At 41.4% G+C, this 18,006-nt stretch overlaps 1 protein-coding gene across 1 annotated transcript; it reads right to left on the bottom strand.

Annotated features, from left to right (window-relative positions):
* Positions 1-714: 714 nt before the first annotated feature.
* Positions 715-16,658, bottom strand: LOC310958419 (ras-GEF domain-containing family member 1B-B-like). Its single transcript, XM_083929349.1, has 14 exons — positions 16,531-16,658; positions 10,017-10,553; positions 9,772-9,894; positions 8,917-9,054; positions 7,941-8,156; positions 7,207-7,281; positions 4,502-4,594; positions 4,142-4,244; positions 3,821-3,900; positions 3,409-3,504; positions 3,217-3,312; positions 2,415-2,538; positions 2,238-2,310; positions 715-2,113 (listed from the first exon to the last, which is right to left on the bottom strand). The coding sequence occupies exons 2-14, from the start codon at positions 10,545-10,547 to the stop codon at positions 2,080-2,082; spliced, it is 1,782 nt and encodes a 593-aa protein (XP_083785475.1). The 5' UTR covers positions 10,548-10,553; positions 16,531-16,658; the 3' UTR covers positions 715-2,079.
* Positions 16,659-18,006: the final 1,348 nt, after the last annotated feature.

Genomic DNA, 18,006 nt, shown 5'->3' with positions numbered 1-18,006 from the left:
AATGACATGTTACACAACTCGTGAACATTAAACAAAACAAAGACATGTGCACATTTAAGATGGCAAATACATGACAGAAACATAAGGGGAGGTAGATAAAAAATAATTTATAAATCGAGTTAATAAATAAGATATATAAGATTTGATATTGTTGTTGATTTTATATGGGGATAAATACATGAGGACTGAAATGAGCCTTAATAAATATGTGTACTGTCTATATAAATTAAAACCAAATCAAAATTCATTAAATTGGTTTGTGTGTGTATCATTTCTTTCCATTAAGTGTGCATTTCTCACATACACTTTGTATCTGCATACTAGGGGACTGTTTCTTAGCCACCTCAGATCGTGCGGACTGGTTTGTCCAAGTGGTGTAGCTGTAGCTAGTTTTCAAAGATGGCCGGCCTTCTGCACATGCGCACCTCAGATCATGCATTGACAATGCACCATTTGAAACCATTCATTTTAAAAGAGCAATGGACAATGAAATGCTTTGTCAATCACTCCGATCAACGGTGCAACTTCTTCACTTACTCACTCACTTTCAGACTTTTGTATTTAAAGGGCTGGCCAAAAGAAATCTCACTTTTTACAACATGAGACCAAAAGAGAATCAAAGCACACATCATTCAGTTGATTCTGTTTATTTGAAAGAAAAAATATATAATTCTCTTTTCACAAAGACCTTCAGTACAAGTACCCTGACCGGTAACATAAATGATACACAAAAAAGCATACATGAGAAAAAAAAACACTTTTAAAATGAAAAATAAAAATTAGCTTTTTTAAAAACAACAACAACATAATAGCATCACATTCACTCATAAGCAGATTTTTAAGGATCACATCACGCTCACATCGTTGCAGGTGAGATGAAAGAGAAGGAGGATGTGGGTCCTTGTATCTAAGCTGCGCATAACAGGCATCAGTTTGTGCTTCAGTCAGATCTAAAACACTTCTTTGTCATACATGGTGTATTACCAAATAATAGCTTACCAAAACAGAGCCAGCCTACCAGCAACAAGCTCACGGGGACACTTTAGACAAAGTACACAAAGAAATAACACACTTTTTTAAATCTTCTGATACAAAATACAACGTAATACTGTATAGAAAGACACCTTAAAATTGGAGTCACCAATAGTACAATACACAAGAACCCACTGAAGTGCATTTGATTTAACGCATGATAAGCATGATGTTGCTGACACTAGCACAATTTTTGCATCACAAAGTGCACACATCGTAAAAATGTTCAGAACCGAATAGCATGATTGATGGTTACAGCCCCTGTAAAATGTGAATGGGAATATGTAGCATATGTATTGACTTGCATTATGTGTTTGAATTAGATTTAAATGACCTGGAAATAGCTGGAAACTGATGTGTTGTGTGCAAATGGAGAGAAAATGGATCGGATGCGGTGCGGCTCACGGTATTGTTATCACAATCAAGCACTCAACAAAACAACACCGCGGACAACGCCGCTTATAAAAGCAGTTGCTAGCCTGTTACTTATAATACAAATCAATGATGTTCCTTTCAGAGTGCATCTCTCCTCTCTCTGTGGTTTTCTGACTGAACTCAGCCAGGATGCTCCGCAGAGACGCAGTGCTTATGTTGCCTTTAACCAATCAGGTCTGTGTCCATCTCATTTCGGAGACAAAACCCTTCTATGGTATGAGTCCTTCCACAATATGTTGTCGCCATGATGAAGGTCCACTGGAGATTTAAACAAAATCCACGTTTGACTTCCTTTGCAGTTGTCTGAAACCTTCTAAGTGCCTCGGACAGAGCTGATGTCCAGATCTGCAGCGTTGAGGTCCGCTTGGCAGCAGATGAATTTCATCCAGAGTTGTTACAGTATCTGATTTACAAATCCTTTATGCTCCTTGTGATCTCAAAGCCCACATATTGTCATATATTCTTCTGTTGATCTGTTGAAGTTGCGTTTGTTGTCCAAGGGGATGGAAAAATGTGTCCATAAGATAACACGGAGGAACCTGTAGCTTCAAAAATATAATAATAATACCTCGTTCATTTACAGTCTGCAGAGCAGAGGACACAGTCTTTCTCTCAGGACCGATTCTCTCGATGCAGAAGGGAAGATCTGTAAAACAGAGCACAGATGATCACTTGATTATTATGTTCATTGATTTAATATGTTATTTTTGAGTCTGTTTGATTGTTTTGTCTCTGTGTGTGTGAGTGAGTGTCTATGCGCGTACACCCACCTGAGAGATCTACGACTGTCCTTCTCCATGTTGTTCTCTGGTCCTTCACTCTCATACGACGCCAGGTGCAGCTCTGCAGCGATAAGAAAAACAACGCTAAGTTTGATTTTGTTCTCAAACTCTGTGGCGACGCATTTGTAGACGATCGGATTAACGCGTAGAGGACCGCATACTGACCGTCTTCGCTGAAGACAGGAGTGGTGACGAGGTACTGGAGGATCCGGCGGTCTCTGTCAAACGGACAAATCACTTGACGCCAAACCAGGAACTCGCTCACCTGCTTTGCGAGCTCCCAAAGTTTCTGTTGAGACACACAATGACAAGAGACTTTATTATCACTCACACATTTTTAATCAAATGCATCTGGTTAGTTTTTGAAGATCTGAGAAACACAAAAAACATTGAGATCAAAAACATCTCAATAAAGTTTTTAAGGGCGCACTCACACTGTCCATCCGTACCGTGCCCAAACAGTTTCCATTGGTAAAGTCTAGTTCGTTTGACCAGTGTGAGTGCAACCGTACCGCACCTAACTGTGGCCCGCTTTTGTAAAGCCCGTTTGCACATGTACGAGCACGAGCGTGCGCACGTGTACGAGCACTAGCACGAGGCCTACGGTGGTTCTGACGTAATTTTATGTGCGCCTGTTCGGACATAGAAAAAAGAAGGACGGACCATGCGCAGGGGGGAGAGGGAGGGGGGGGACAAGTACCCTAAAGCACGGGCACGGTACGGACAGACAGTGTGAGTGCGCCCTAAATGTCATCTGAAGAGAGAGGTGGAACTGTGTTGGCCTTTTTAGCCACAAGGGGGCATCATTACACCTCATGTGAAGACTTCCTCCCCACGCTTTGACAATGACTGTTTAGCACTATCATTTCACATTAAATGGTCAAATTATGTTAAACAAAAGGCACATACCTCAATCTGACTCATTCAAATACTGTCATTTTAGAGCAAGCTTTTATTGTGGACTGACCTCAAAATTGATGTGCCCGTTGGTCAGCCTGCTGGCACAGCCTTCATTCAGGAAGTAGATGTCTTTAATGAGGAGACTGAAGAAAGGGATCACGATCTGGAGGAGAGAGGCGACAGCAAGATTATAATCCACATTTTATATTCGGGCCATTGGGTTGTTTTTTTTCTAGAAGACTCCTGTGTGCTCTCTGACCTTCTCCTGGTTGCTGTGCGCAGTCTCAGACCTCTGGGTGGCGCCGCGGAGCGCAGTGCGGTAGTTGCTGAAGTTACTAGAAGGGTCCATCTGGTGCTGAGAGAGGTCAGACAGAGCAGACTTTGATCAAACACTTACACACATGAACATAATTTGCACACAAGAGCAGGGGATCCTACATTTTCACATTAATGAATACGGGCTGTTTGCGTTTCTTTGTGGATTGAGCATTTTGACACTTTCACAGTATTTATATGTTATCTAGACCTGCTTTATATTTTAAAAAAAAGGCATGCTTTTTACAAAATGGGACCTTTAACAGACAACTTAAAGTAAAAATATCTATTAAAAAATACAATATAATACATGTACCAATGAATCCCTGATGTACGATGTACCTAGGTTTTCTTACCTCCAGGATTTCAAACTTGTCAGTGTTGACTTTACTCCAGGTTTTCCTCAGTCTGGCAACAGGGCTCATGTTCATGCCGGCTGGAAGACAAGAGAAAGTTCGTGTATACAGAGTATTTATAGGAACAAAGCTGAGAAAGTGAGCAGGCTAGACCACTTCAAGCCTCCGCTAACTTAATTTGTACTGCCTTGTTAGTCTACACTCCAGCTGATACTGCATTTGTTGCCTTGCATTTGAGTGCCGGCTATTCGATAAAGAAAAGGTACAAAATGCCCATTTGGTGAAAAGTGAGTTTCTGTAAGCTCTATCGTGAATACTCACTGATGATGGCCATTAGGGAGTTGAAGTTGCCGATGTTGAAACACTCCTGGGCCACATCAATGAAGAACTCGATGATCCGTGCTCTGTGTTTCTTCTTCACTGGCTGTAATGACAGAACAACAACAGCAGGAAGTGAATGAAAGACTCATCCATCACTAACCTAAATGTCCAACTGGAGCTGCAGGTTAAAGCGTGGATAAAAACTGAAACCTGCCAATGAACAACAAGAACCTTTGTGTGCGTGCTTGTGTGTGTGTGTGTGTGTGTGTGTGTGTGTGTGTGTGTGTGTGTGTGTGTGTGTGTGTGTGTGTGTGTGTGTGTGTGTGTCTGAAACAGGGGGATACTTCAGAGATCACGTACCATACAGATCTCAGTAGCCACCAGGTAACTCAGCCTGTTGAACCAGTTGATGTAGGCCTCTAGGTTACTCGTTTTGCGCTTCCGGAAGAAACCCTAAAGAAACAAAAACAAAAGGAGGGAGATGACATGGTCAAAAAACAAGCATGAAAAGAATATATTTTTCATGTGTTTTTAGTAGTTTTATATCATGTTTCTGTCAGTATTTCATTCTTTTTCGGGCAGAAGAACCATGATCCATGTTTGTGAGGAGAGAGAACATAACTACCTAGGAAACTGGATATAAGGAGGCCGATGTATTTGATCCAGCTGAAGTCTTTCTTTTATCTTTGAATACATTAATCTGGGTAATACATGGTTAATCATGACTCTAAGGTACCCTTAATAGCCTTTTCTGGAGCTTTAAACTGCATCTCAAGTTTTTTCTCAGCAGATGGAGTTCGATAAGAATGCAGAGAAAAGTACAGTACAATAGTAGTACGAGTATTAATACGCAACAAATGCAAATACTGAGGTGACTCCAACTGCTGAGGAAGACCAGGAAGATGCAGATGAAAGCTTTCGGGAAAAAAAGCTAGTAAGTGGACCTTGAGCTAAGATTTTGTTTTCCATGTTCTTTTTGTTAGGATTTCTCTTTTTGGACAAAACCTGACAAGACAAATTTTGATTAGAATATTCAGAATCCTAATTATTCTTAAGAGTATCCAATACATAATAGTATAGAAAAAGAAACACAGTCAGACCGCTTCTACTATTTTCTTTTGCAAATGGATCTTGACAGCTCCCACAGCTCTCAGCTAAACACTCTGATGCATCCGTTTATCATTTTCATCTCATTTCCATCTCGTTTTGGGCTTTTTTTGTATTTCTGTGAGACACACTGGGTGAACTTGTTTGCCTGGGGCACTTTCATATAAATAAACATTATAAAAGTGCGTTATAAATAAACTTGACTGGGCTGTGATGATGTAATCCCGTAGATTCATGCCTTTATTAAATGCTTACACAACACTGGCAGCCCACTCCACTCCAAACTTCCCCATTACACGTCAGGACCCCTTGCGCTGACTCAACCGCTCTTTTATACAAAGTGGGTCTTATATAACTGCCACAGCACCGGCGAGGACCGAGATGCAGCTCGGTCACAAACAGCGGCTGAAAGCTTGTACTCAGCAGCGCTGATTGAAAGCGACCCTTTAGCTGACTCACAGGACCACTTAGAAGGGAAGAGCCCTTCAGAAACACTTAGACGCATGTAGAATGGCTCTTTCATACTGTGTTTGATGCATTTTCAAAAGCAACATTAGAAAAAAAAAAAGAATTCTGCCAGCAAGATGTTTCATGCGGCTTCTAAAGCAAATTAACTTGAACTGAAGCAGACCACAAATTACATACAAATGAGGACCAAAATGAAGACATTTGAAATCAAAAATAATACAGGATGACTGAAAAATGACTACAATATGGGGCTTTTCTATGTCATTTCTTAGATGGTAATGATTACAAAAAGGTCATGTTACTTTCTTTACATGGAAAAAGCTTTATGCAGTAGGCTGCTAATTGTGACTGACAAGAGTTTCACTTTAATGGTTTTGTGAAATCACCAATTAAATCTTGTCATAGAAATACAGCTTTAGTAACTTACAAACCATTTGAATCAGCAACACTAAAGGTGACATGTTATGCTCAGATTATAGTTTTCTAGTTTAGCGTGCTTTAATGTTCTAAAATCTTTTTCCTTCTTGTCGCTCTGAATATACCAGTAGTCACCCTCCAGATCTAGTGCATCTGCGCTCTCTGTGTCTTTGCACCATCATTGCAGCCGGGAATGACCTTAAGGGCACAGTAGCAGAACTGTCTACCTATATTATTTATAGACTGTTGTGTTTAGTGCCTAAAATGTAATTTGGTTCTTCAGAAGGTTGTAACTAATTAAACATTTGGCGGAGCTGCAGGCAAATGTCATCTCCTAATGGATTTAAACCAGGGAATCTTTTCCAAACTGCTTCAGAGAGACGACATCATTCGGTGGTTTCCATTAGTTCCACAGTTCTCAAATATCCTACTGTATCTGAATGCTACCTTTGTCTGACTGAAAGGTGTTCATTTCAGGTTCAGACTTGTATTTCGGGTTTACATGCTTTAATGCTCAAAATACACATTATTTCTCTCATACAGTCTGTCTGAATATATACTATAATTCACCCTCTGTCTGAAATGCTCCGTTTGAGCGCCTGTCTCTTTAAGAACCCCTCTCGAAAAGGCCCAGTCTGTTCTGTTTGGTCAGTGTTTCCTGGTGTTCTACATCTGCGCTCTTGGTGTCCCTCTACTCATTGTAGTCATTGCAGCTGGGGAATAACTGTAATAACACTGTAGAGGAAGCTTCTACCTTTATCTAGAATAGTTGTGACCGCACAGAAGTCCTGACGGCTCGTTTAAAGACACAGTTTCTAAATATGGGCTGTGTGCATTTCTCTGTGGATTGAGACTTTTGATGCTAACAGTTTTTATATAGCAACTCAACCTGCTTTATAACAAACTTATTACAATATGGGACCTTTAAATACTAGAGGGAAATGGCAAACAAAATGAGGAAGAAGTTAAATCCAAAATTACATTTTATGGTTGAGAGGTCAGGATTTTGTTTAATGTCTAATTGTCTCACAGGGTTTTGTTTGGGATAATGCAAAACTGAAACTCAATTGTACCTTATGGTTCTCCAGAGGATCTTTCATGGCGAATGTCTGAATGAACTCCTCAGGACCAATAAAACTCAGTCTGTCCTGAATGCAGAGAACAGGGAGAGGAAACAATCAGGACAATAATAACATCATATATATATAAATAAAACAAAGGTGATATACGAGACTAAGAAAAAAACTTGAGAAATAAAATATACATGGCAACAAAACTGGAGATGAGGACCACAAATGTCATCTGTGCAGAAGGAGAGCTATAACTTTAATAAAGGGTCATTACAAAAATCAAAGAACACTACTGCTTTAAAGAGTGGTTAAAAAGTTAGGACTGTCAGAAAAAAAACGGCACTGAAAGCAATTTAGCTTCAAATAAAATTACTCTTAATAAACTTTCTATATGTGCCGCCGCGGCAACGCAGACCACACAAAGGGGGTTATGGGAAAACAATAAAACTGAGAAATAACAATAAGTAACACATGAGCAGGACACAAAAAGAAAAAAGGAGGCAACTTAGCAGTTAAACATTGTCATTACGTCTATAAATGTGTATTCTTAAACACTCTCACCGCTAAATAAAATACATTCACTAAGATCAAGATGAGTGAAAAGGCCTGTAAAGTAGTAACCACATTAAAAAAAAAAGCACTCTTTCATCACAATCTGCAGATTTGCCTCCAAATCTTACAACAGATGGTTACACAGGACATGTCATTCTAAATAAGAGTCCTGAATCTCTTCTTACCAGTTCAATGTGTGTGAGCTGCTGGGCGAGAATGAAGGGGTCATCACACACACTCATCACGTCGCTTCGCTGACCCGAGGCCTGTTTGCTTTTCAGGGAAGCGGGCCGCTCCGTCGCCACGGCGTTGAGAGCGGCGACAGCCTCCTCGTACTGGCCGAGGGCGGACAGGCGTTTGATCAGCCGCTGGGTCATCTGCTGCATGGCTCGCCAAGAGTACTGGAAAGACACCAACGCAGCACAGATCTTTAGATGTGATATTAAGGACAGGAAACTTACACTTGACTACCACAGGAATCACTACAACATAACAAGTGTAAAGATTTTTGTGGACGACCTCATGTGTCTGGCAACCAGGCATGCTGGATTTAGGCCATCGTTGGCCCGAGAGGTTGACAGAAGTCATGGACTCGAATCCCTCTCTACACATTTGCCCATGTTCTCTTAGGGCCTACTCACACTGTCCATTCTTACCGTGCCCAAGCACACTTCACGGCTAAAGTCTAGGTTGTTTGACCAGTGCAAGTACATCTGTTCCGCGCCCAGGCACGGCATTTTACGGCCACGGCCCTGTTGAGAGGGTTGGGCTTTAGTAAAGCATGGACGCACATGTGCGAGCAGGAGCATGCGCTCTTGTACGAGCACGAGCACTGACGGTGGTCCTGATGTCTTTTTATACCAGACTATTTCTCACGATTGACATTTAAAAAGATGCAGCCGAACGGTATGCAGTGGTCTGATGCGGAGGTGGAGTGTTTACTGCAGATTTGGTCAGAGGAACATATTCAAAAGCAGTTGGACGACAGAAAAACTCAGAGGGGTGATGACGTCTATAAGCAAGAAGCAATCCAGCCGGGGCTCCGATCATTTCGCGTAATGTGAGTGCAAGCGGGGCTGGGCCGCCTGGATCATCCTGTGTGAGTGTGCCCTTAGTTTAAAATGGTTCTAAAATGCAACTACAGTCAATTTCGACACTAACCTCATCCCCTCGGGCCACGTGGTGCGTCATGTCCTTGAGGCAGCGCATCATCCTCTCGTCCCTGAAGTCGTACGGAAACGTCTCCGTCCACTCGGTCAGCAGCTGCACCAGCTTAGGCGCCACCTCACGGAAGCGGATCTAAAAAAAAACAACACATCACATGGCATGTTAAAGGTCACATATTATCATTATTTTCAGGTTCATTGCTTGTATTTTGGGTTTTTACTAGAACATATTTACATGCTTTCATGTTCAAAAATACTCTATTTTCCTCATACTGTCTGTCTGAATATACCTGTACTCTATTCACCCTCTGTCTGAAACGCTCAGTTTTAGTACCTTTAAGAGAGTTTTTTGATCATTTCACAGTATTTATATAGTGTATAAAGTACAGGACTGATTTAACAGTATAGGACTTACAAGTGTCATTGAAGTAGACATATAAATATTTGTAAAGCATTTATGGATATAATATGTCTTGAGGCAAAAATCTAAACCTTGCGGCCTTTATGTTTCAAACGGCACAAAATGTAGCCACTGCTGTTTGTCTTTCTGTCACAATATTCTGCTATTATTTGTTTGTTTACTCATTGTTCCCATCAAATGTGTTTATTTCCCTTGTGTCAATTTGAGGCTTTTCTGTCTGTGTGCAATTTCTTTGCTCACAAAACATTTTCTCCCAAAAAAAAGGATAACGGAGCTTTGCGTGTGTATCTGTGGGTGAGAGTGTGACGATGATATGGTGGGTGTGATTCTGTGTGGGAGAGAGAGTGAAATAATAGCTGTCTGTGTGTACGTGTGTGTGTGTGTGTGTGTGTGTGTGTGTGTGTGTGTGTGTGTGTCTCATCCGCCCACCTTATCCAGCAGGGCGTCTCCGGACCGCTGCTGCTCCACACACAGGTGGCAAACCCTCGTCATGAGCTCGTACGGGTGCAGAAAAAGCCGTGAACTCAGCAGGAAGGTGAACACATACGACCTCTGATGATGAGGAAACAAAAACAGCTCTCAGGACTAGAATTGGCGGCACGGGCAGGAGACAGCTGACATTTATAAATGTGACGTGTTTCTCACAACGTTTAAAGCACTTTCCGGGTACTTACGTCAGGGTAGTAGTCAACTGTGGGAACAAGGTGCTGGATCAGCGCCTCAAGGGATGCTGAAACCAAACTGTTGTCATGGTAGCACATCTCCCCGTAGCTGGCCGTGACGCCGTGTCCGTAGCGTCTGCCTTTCGCTGCGACGGAGTTGTTACGAGAAGACTGCTCGCTGCCGCTGCTGCTGCTGGTGTGACGGTACGCACGTCCGGGACAGGAAGTGCTCTGCTGCCGGGGGCTGTGAGGCTGCGGCGAGGCGGGGGAGTAAGGGTTCTCTGAAACCGCACAGTTGCTGTTGTAACGATGCTCCCTCGCGGTCACAGAGGAGACGGACGAGCTGCGATACGAGCTGTGAGGCTGCGGGATGTCGTAGGGGTTTTCTGCCGAAGAGTAGGTGCCGTTGTATACATTTTCCTTCGCCGGCTTCGGGGCAGTGTTGCTGCGGTACGGGCTGTGAGGCTGAGGGTGGTTGTTGTTGTTGTTGCCGTAAGGGGCGCAAGAGCTGAACTTTCCGGCATACGGGGTTGTGGGAGGCATGATGACCTGTAGAAAAGACACAAGGAGGAGGTCATGAGGGGGTAATATGGATAAAAACCTTGGTGTATGTCATGTGAGGACATCGGTGATAAAAAATATAATTTCCGTGATCAGGGTAGCAATCAAAGTGTAGCGAAATTCACATTGTCTCATACTATATTTCATCACATCGCCCGCCACAAAAGGAGTGAAAGTAGAATGACTGTTCCCTAAATGAGATGTTTTCATGTCTTTATATTGTCAGCAGTGGCAGTAATTATGATATTAGAAATGTGAAAAAAGTATAACAGCATGCTTTATGGTTTATGGTAAATGATACCCTAACTCTATATTAGGTATTCAAACAGTTCAATATTCACTGCTGGTTGGCCTGACCATCATTTGGTCAACATTAGAAGTCACTCTGCTTTATCTGAATCAGTAATCGTGAACACATACGTCTCCTGAATGTATGAAGCAACTCTCTCCTGGGAATGCGGTCGATGTTTGAGCTGCGTTCATAGGTTGTGAAAATATGTGTTTGAGCGACTCAATCACGCCAAGCAGAGATTTAGAGGCATCTGTGGGAGTAATTACACTTAATCATATAATTTTACCCCTCCTCTGTTTACCCCTTTGGCTTTGGCTGAAAGACACCGCCTTATGAAATTTACTATCCCCAAAAGTTATCTGTTGGTAAAGTTTTTATTTGTTTTAAGCTTCATTATTTGATCACATTCTTGAAGCAAATTTTTCAGCATCAGGGCCGCCGGGGGGGAGATCAACAGATGGATGATCTCAAGGCAGCAATGATTTTTTTCTTTAATGGTGTAGATAATTGGATTTGAGCTAGGTAAGCTGATCCCAGATCACCACCAAGGCGTGCTTTAACTCTGGAGCCATCTTTATCCTGCTACTGCTGTCTGTCTAGGAGCCACATGCCAGCGTATACACACGCACGTACACTCTGCCAGAAAAACAAAAACCCTGCAGGAATCCAGCAGACTTTTGTTTGTCCATCGCAGCGCTGACAGAGGAGTGTCTGCCTGAGCCAACATCTTACACACACACACCCAGGTCCACTATGGCGCCTAGCCCTATGTCAGCATAATCCAAACACACACATGTCACACAAACAAATGATGGCTTGAGCGACACACACACATTCATGTGTATCATTGCGCCTGGCGTAATGCCAGTGTAAGCCAGTCCAGTGCCAGCCTGTCTTCTGAACTCTGTGATCTCTGCCTGCTGTTTTCTTTCTAACTCAGTTAAAAGATTACAGTAGCTTTACCTTCCTAAAGTTACAATAAAATATAATCTGGAAAAGCTCTGGTGTTCAAGTTGAGATAAGCAATCTACTTTTTACTCCAGTTTGCAAGCCGTTTCTCTCCAAACTTATTTCAATGGAAAGGTGACCATACCGCATGGAAAACATGTCTAAAAATTTTAAACCAATCTCTGTTTTTCCAGACAGACTTCCTGAAAAGTTGACCCTTTGGATAGTTTGCGGGTTCCGTGCTGCAGCACTGACATTTTACTCTCTCTAAATCATAGGTTGGACTCTCCATGGCGCCTTAATGATGGTGTTGGAGCAGAATTTCATATTGAAAGCATTGTTTAAATCCTCTTGTTTGTAAACTTTAAAAAATTGCAGCCTTTACGATGGGGTTTGATGTGGTAATACAAATACAGGAAAAGGCAAGAAATGTTCGTACATTGTACTGACAAAACCACAAGGATACAGTTTTATGCTTCTGTACTGAACTTTTAAATATACTTTATAAGCGTTGCACGCTTTATTGTGCATTTTGCCTGCAAATGGTATCCGTTTCGTAATGTGACAACAAACCTACATATCTCCTGGTCTAGAAATGGCAAGGACTGTTGTGTCTGGTGCCTAAAATGTCATATCTTGGTTCTTCAGAGGGTTAGAACTATGAACACGTGACGAAGCTGCAGGCAAATATCATCTCCTAATGGATTTAAACCAGGGAATCTTGTCCAAACTGCTTCAGAGAGACGACATCATTTGGTGGTTTTAATGGGTTCGACAGTTCTCAAATATCCTACTGTATCTGAATGCTACCCTTTTCTTTTAAAGGTGTCATATTTTGTTCATTTTCAGACTTGTATTTTGGGCTTCCACTAAAACGTGTTTACATGCTTTAATGGTCAAAAAAACACTTTTTTTCTCTCATACTGTCTACCTTAATATACTTGTATTCACCCTCTGTCTGAAATGCTTTTGTTTTAGCACCTGGCTCTTTAAGAACAAAGCTGAGTCTGGTTTGTTTGGTCAGTATTTCCGGTTCTTCTACATCTGCTTTCTTGGTGTCCCTGTACTGTCATTGCAACCGGGGAATGACTGTAATGACGCTGTACCGGCAGTTTTCTTCCTATATCCAGTATAGCTGTGACATCACAACTGTACAGAAGTCCTGACGGTTTGTTTAAAGGCACAGTTTCTGAATACAGACTGCATGCATTTATCTGTGGATTGAGCCTTTTGATACTTTCACAGTATTTAAAAGCACCTTATCTTTGAAATTAAAAAAAACAATAAAAATCTCACTTTTTATTTTAAGATTTTTGTTGTTATTTTCTGGTCCGTTCAGATTAACAGAAGAAGTGATGGCTTTAAACTAACTTCAACCTCCAAACTAATTTAACCCGGTTATTTTCTAAATCAGACAATGTTGTTTTAAAAAAAAAAAAAGAAAAAAGAAAAGGTAAACCCAGCTATGCTGAGGCCAGTTATAACAGGAGGGGGGGAGAACGAGGGGGAGATCTTCAACAATAGAGGTATTATCTATCCTGTCATGGCATTAACGACCGCACAAAGACCCCCAGGAAGAGATCAGAGCAGATCACAGCAGATCAGACACACACACAGCAGCTTTCACACACACTGTTTTCCACCATCAGGCCATATGACGCCCTGTCTCTAACTGAGACTGGGATCATTTTCAATTCAGTCAAACCAGCATAAAACTGATGTTCTCATTCGTGTGCAAGGTGTGAACTCTTCACAGACATACTGTGAGGTCATGTGCCATAAATCCACACGCATCTGCCAAGTGCAATAAAGGTAAAGGAACGTGGCTTTGGTAAAGGAGTGTATCGAAACTCACGTATTGACATAGTGCAGATATTACTGCATGTGTGGCTCACGGACCTCAAGGAAAAGCAGCAGCTCTCATTTAGTCCATGCACAGTATAACAGTACAGTCATGCATGCAACACTCTTTGTCAGTCTAAATTGTCCTTATTCAAAGCCAACTCACCCCAGAGAGCATCTACGTATTCACTGACCTAATAGTAATCAGTGTTGAAACCCCCTGATGCTTCACCATTACACGGAAAGGAACAAGAGAAGATTTGTTTGCGAGGACTCCTGCTTTTTCTGATGTCTAATCAAATTCAAGGGCCTTAAAGCAGGGCTGGAAGCTAGGAAACACATTCAACAGAGTTCAGCACGTACGCAGGTTAACACAATATGGACACATGGCGTGAGAGAAAGCACCTGATAAGAAGAGCTGTAAAACAATTTATCAGAGTGGTAAAGGGCCAATGCAGTGCTACTTTGTACCTTATGTACTTTGACACTAATAAGGGACAGCATGTAAGGTGTGGAAGCAAGACAAGCACACAAGTCCGCGGGAAACCCTTCAGTCAGCCTTATTTTAACAATAAATGAGGTTAAAGTCCAGACTGTCCTCATACCACTTAGGTGTGGTTTTGTCAAAGCTGCACACAAGACATGTTTTACGCATACACAGCATTCCTACATCTTTTCCAAAGTTAAATTCAAGCACTTTTGAAGCATTTCAAGGTGCATTTCCATGCTTTTCCAGCATCTTACAGCTGTTTTAAACTATTTGTTTACAGTACAATACTCAGTATACTTATTATTGCACTTGTTCATCATATTAAATTAGATGTAATTATCCTATAAACAACTAACATGTTGTTTTGAGACAGCTTTTTACAGTAGGATGACAAACAAAGGAAAACTCACTGGATTAATGGATCGACAGAAATATAATCAGCAACTATTTTGATAATCTGTCAATCATAAAAAGTAATTTTCCATGCGAAAATGCCACAAAAAGCTGTTTCCAGTCACTTATATATCCTCTTTTCTCTGTTATATCATAGAGTACAGTATATGCCATCCAATATAACATCACATTTCAAGCACTTTATTCAAAATCCAAGCGCTTTTTATACCTTGAAAACACAACACTAAAATTTAAGTGTTTTCAAGGACTTCTAGCACCTGTAAGAACCCTGCTTACAAGAAATAACCCTTTCATCACCATAAACAGAAACAATGTAAGATGAGGCCAGTAGCCTGAAAAAGAGCGCTTACACCAAAGAAAATCCATCTTTTTCTGAAGGAGGAGGTCGCTCTTGAGTTTGAGTTCACTCTCAAACTTTAATTTGGTACTTCATGTAGGAGGACAAGTGACTAGACTTACAGTACGACTGTAATTTAGGGCCAAATAGGATAAAAATGTGATACCTCGTCTTACGAATGCCATTTATTCTACAAGTTCCACAAGTTCCCATGTTTGAGGTGGCGAACACCAGACTATAACCGCCATCATCACCTGACCAACACGAGCCAAGCTCAAACAAACTGCTCCACTCACGCTTGAGTAAGAATAGGGGTCAGACAAGGCCTTCATCCGCTGTGAAAACACCAGACTCTGGGACCCCCTGACCACTAAAAAAAAACTAAACCTGCAACTAAATCTTGATAGACAGATAAACAGAGCCGGATATAGACACCATTGCTCAGATTGGCTGGAGAGATAGAGGGAATACATTTCACCCACTGGTGGTTCTGTTTTTATCTTTTATTCCCACACACACTGCACACAAGCATGTATTTCCTTGTGTACAGGACACACACACACACACACACACACACACGAACACACACACACCCCGTATGATCTGTTAGGCTAGTACAGTATTAACCTAGTGTCAGAAAGGATAAAGACCCATTATCTCCTCTGCTGATGGGATATAATGAACCAAAGCTTGTGTAAGAGGGTTTCTCTCTCTCACACACATTTTCTTTTGTCTGTAAACCTACAGATCTCACATTCACAGCACAATAGACACATTTTATATGACGATTTAAGTTGGAAAATATAAGTTTTCAAGCCCATTTTTTGCTTGTGTTCCTCAGACTGCCTTTTTGTTACTTATCAAATAAGGTAAACCATTCCATTAGAGGTTTATTTAAGCAGCCTGTCGCAGAAGCTTGCAAAGTAAGGGAACATTGAGCCATTCATTACAGCATCCATTGGTTTACATAGAAGTGTGTGGAGGCAATAAGGCTGTTTAAAGTCTGTTTGGCCACAAGTACACACACTTGCTCTCCTTTTTTCTTTTCCCTACAGACACATAGACAATCTGCTCTTTTTCTCTCTTTCACACACAAACACACACACCAGGCCACCATGCCTGGTCTACATTATCGGTTTCTGACTGAGTCATAACACAGTAAAAGTAAAAGCTGACTGTGAAAAAGCCATGCTGTGTAACCACAGTCCCATCACAGGTGCTGGTGAGTAACGTTTGTGTGTCTGACAGTCAGCCAGCAGCCCAAATATAAACTCACATGGGTGGTAAACAATAACAACAACAACAACAACAGATGTAGGAGGAAGAAAATAGAAATGAGGGAGGATGGTGTTAGCATTGGGTTTGTTTTGTTTTTTTCAAAACACCACAAGACTAAAAATACGCCTTTGAGTTAACATGACAATCAAGTTTAATTTTAGAAAATGAAAAAGGGATCAGCCTTAATTATAAAGAATATGGGCAACTCGGTGATGCTAAACGCATGAATGCAATAAACTAAAACCATAATCGAAATCATTTTGTGGCTATAAACGTTCATTTTGTAAAGTAAACTGTTGATTCCTGCAAAAATAGAGTCTATGCTTTCTACACATGCCCATCATCCACACCCTGTGCAACTTACCTCTGATGTGATGCAGCTCAATGTCAGAATGCAATCTTTCTCACTGGCACGCAAAAAGCCAAGAACAAGACCATCCAAAGTGTTAGTAGTCCCCGCTGTTTGTCCTCCTCGGTCACACCGGTATAAGCGTAAGCCTGCACGGTGGGGGTGTAGCACACAGATAAGTCTTTCAGCAGCGTGCCCGCTCCGTGCTCTTCTCCATTGTGTCTCCGCTCCTGATATTTGAGTCCATTTGAAGTGAACTAGCAGCGCTGGAATAATGAGCCTCAAAGCGAGGCGTATTCAAATGACTTCCATAGAGCCGGGAAAACCGACCAATCGCTGCACGGGGGAGGGGGCCTCTAGAGGGCGGCGCGGACCAATCACATCGGAGTACTCTCAAAATCGAAATCTCCGGAGATTCTGATTGGCTGGCTCGCCGACCGACGAGTTCTTTCTTTTCAACCGCAGCCAGAGGCCACGAATGTTTTTGTTGAGAGCTGAAATATGGAAGGTGTAAGGTTTCCCCCCGGAATGTGTGTGTGCTTAGTTGTAAGTGTATGACTTTCAAAGAGTATAATAAGCTACGTAGCGGTTTTATTTTGTGTTTATAACGTTTTATGTTGTAAATAACGTCAATGAGCAGTAGGCACTGTCAGTGAGAGTTGCTAGGATGATTCAAGATTATTGAATTACACAGTTGTAACTCAGACAAACACCCCTCCATTAAAGAAGAAGAAAGTTAATGATAGTTGTGTTAAAGAATAGCTAACTCTTGAAGCATAGCATTGTTTTTGCTTAGTATTTGCTACAAATCATTACTGCTGAACATTTGAGGGTTTTTTTCCCCTCCTGCCTTAGGTTGCCATTCGTTTCAGCATTGAAATTAGATTGTAGTGGACAGGTGGCATCTTCAGCTCAATTTAGCTGCATTCATTCATTTATTTATATGGCCCTGGGGGCAGCAGAATAAACTGATAACACATCTGACATATTATTGTCCAATAAAGTTGAACATGTCAGCATCAGATTGTATAGAAGTCAATGAGAAAATGTATCGGTAAGACTTCACTACAGCATGATGATCGTTTTATAAATGACGGTCCCATTTAGAGTAACATTATCTTTCCTTTATTATAACGTAGTCATTACAATGATTGTTAATATGAAATACTGTATATTGGTAAGTGCAGCTGTGTTATTGTTGTGTGGTAATGCAGAAAACAGGATTAATCAAGTGTTGTTGGTTGTGTGCGTGTGTGTGGTAGAAAAGTCCAAGATTGTGAGTTCACATACAGCTATCACCATGCCACATATCACTTTGACACACAGATGTTTGTGTGTAAAGGTAACTCTCAAACATACTAGACTGTTGCTCACAGGTAATTATACCCGGCCATAGTTGTTCTCTCAAGACCTAGATCATTTGGTAAACCATTAAATTGTACCTTTGAGTGCATCACAGTTATTGACTCTTAGCCGTAGTGTGTACACTGT

This window comes from Echiichthys vipera (genome assembly GCF_963691815.1).
Source record: "Echiichthys vipera genome assembly, chromosome: 16".
Taxonomy (NCBI): domain Eukaryota; kingdom Metazoa; phylum Chordata; class Actinopteri; order Perciformes; family Trachinidae; genus Echiichthys; species Echiichthys vipera.
This window is presented reverse-complemented; position numbering and strand designations above follow the sequence as displayed.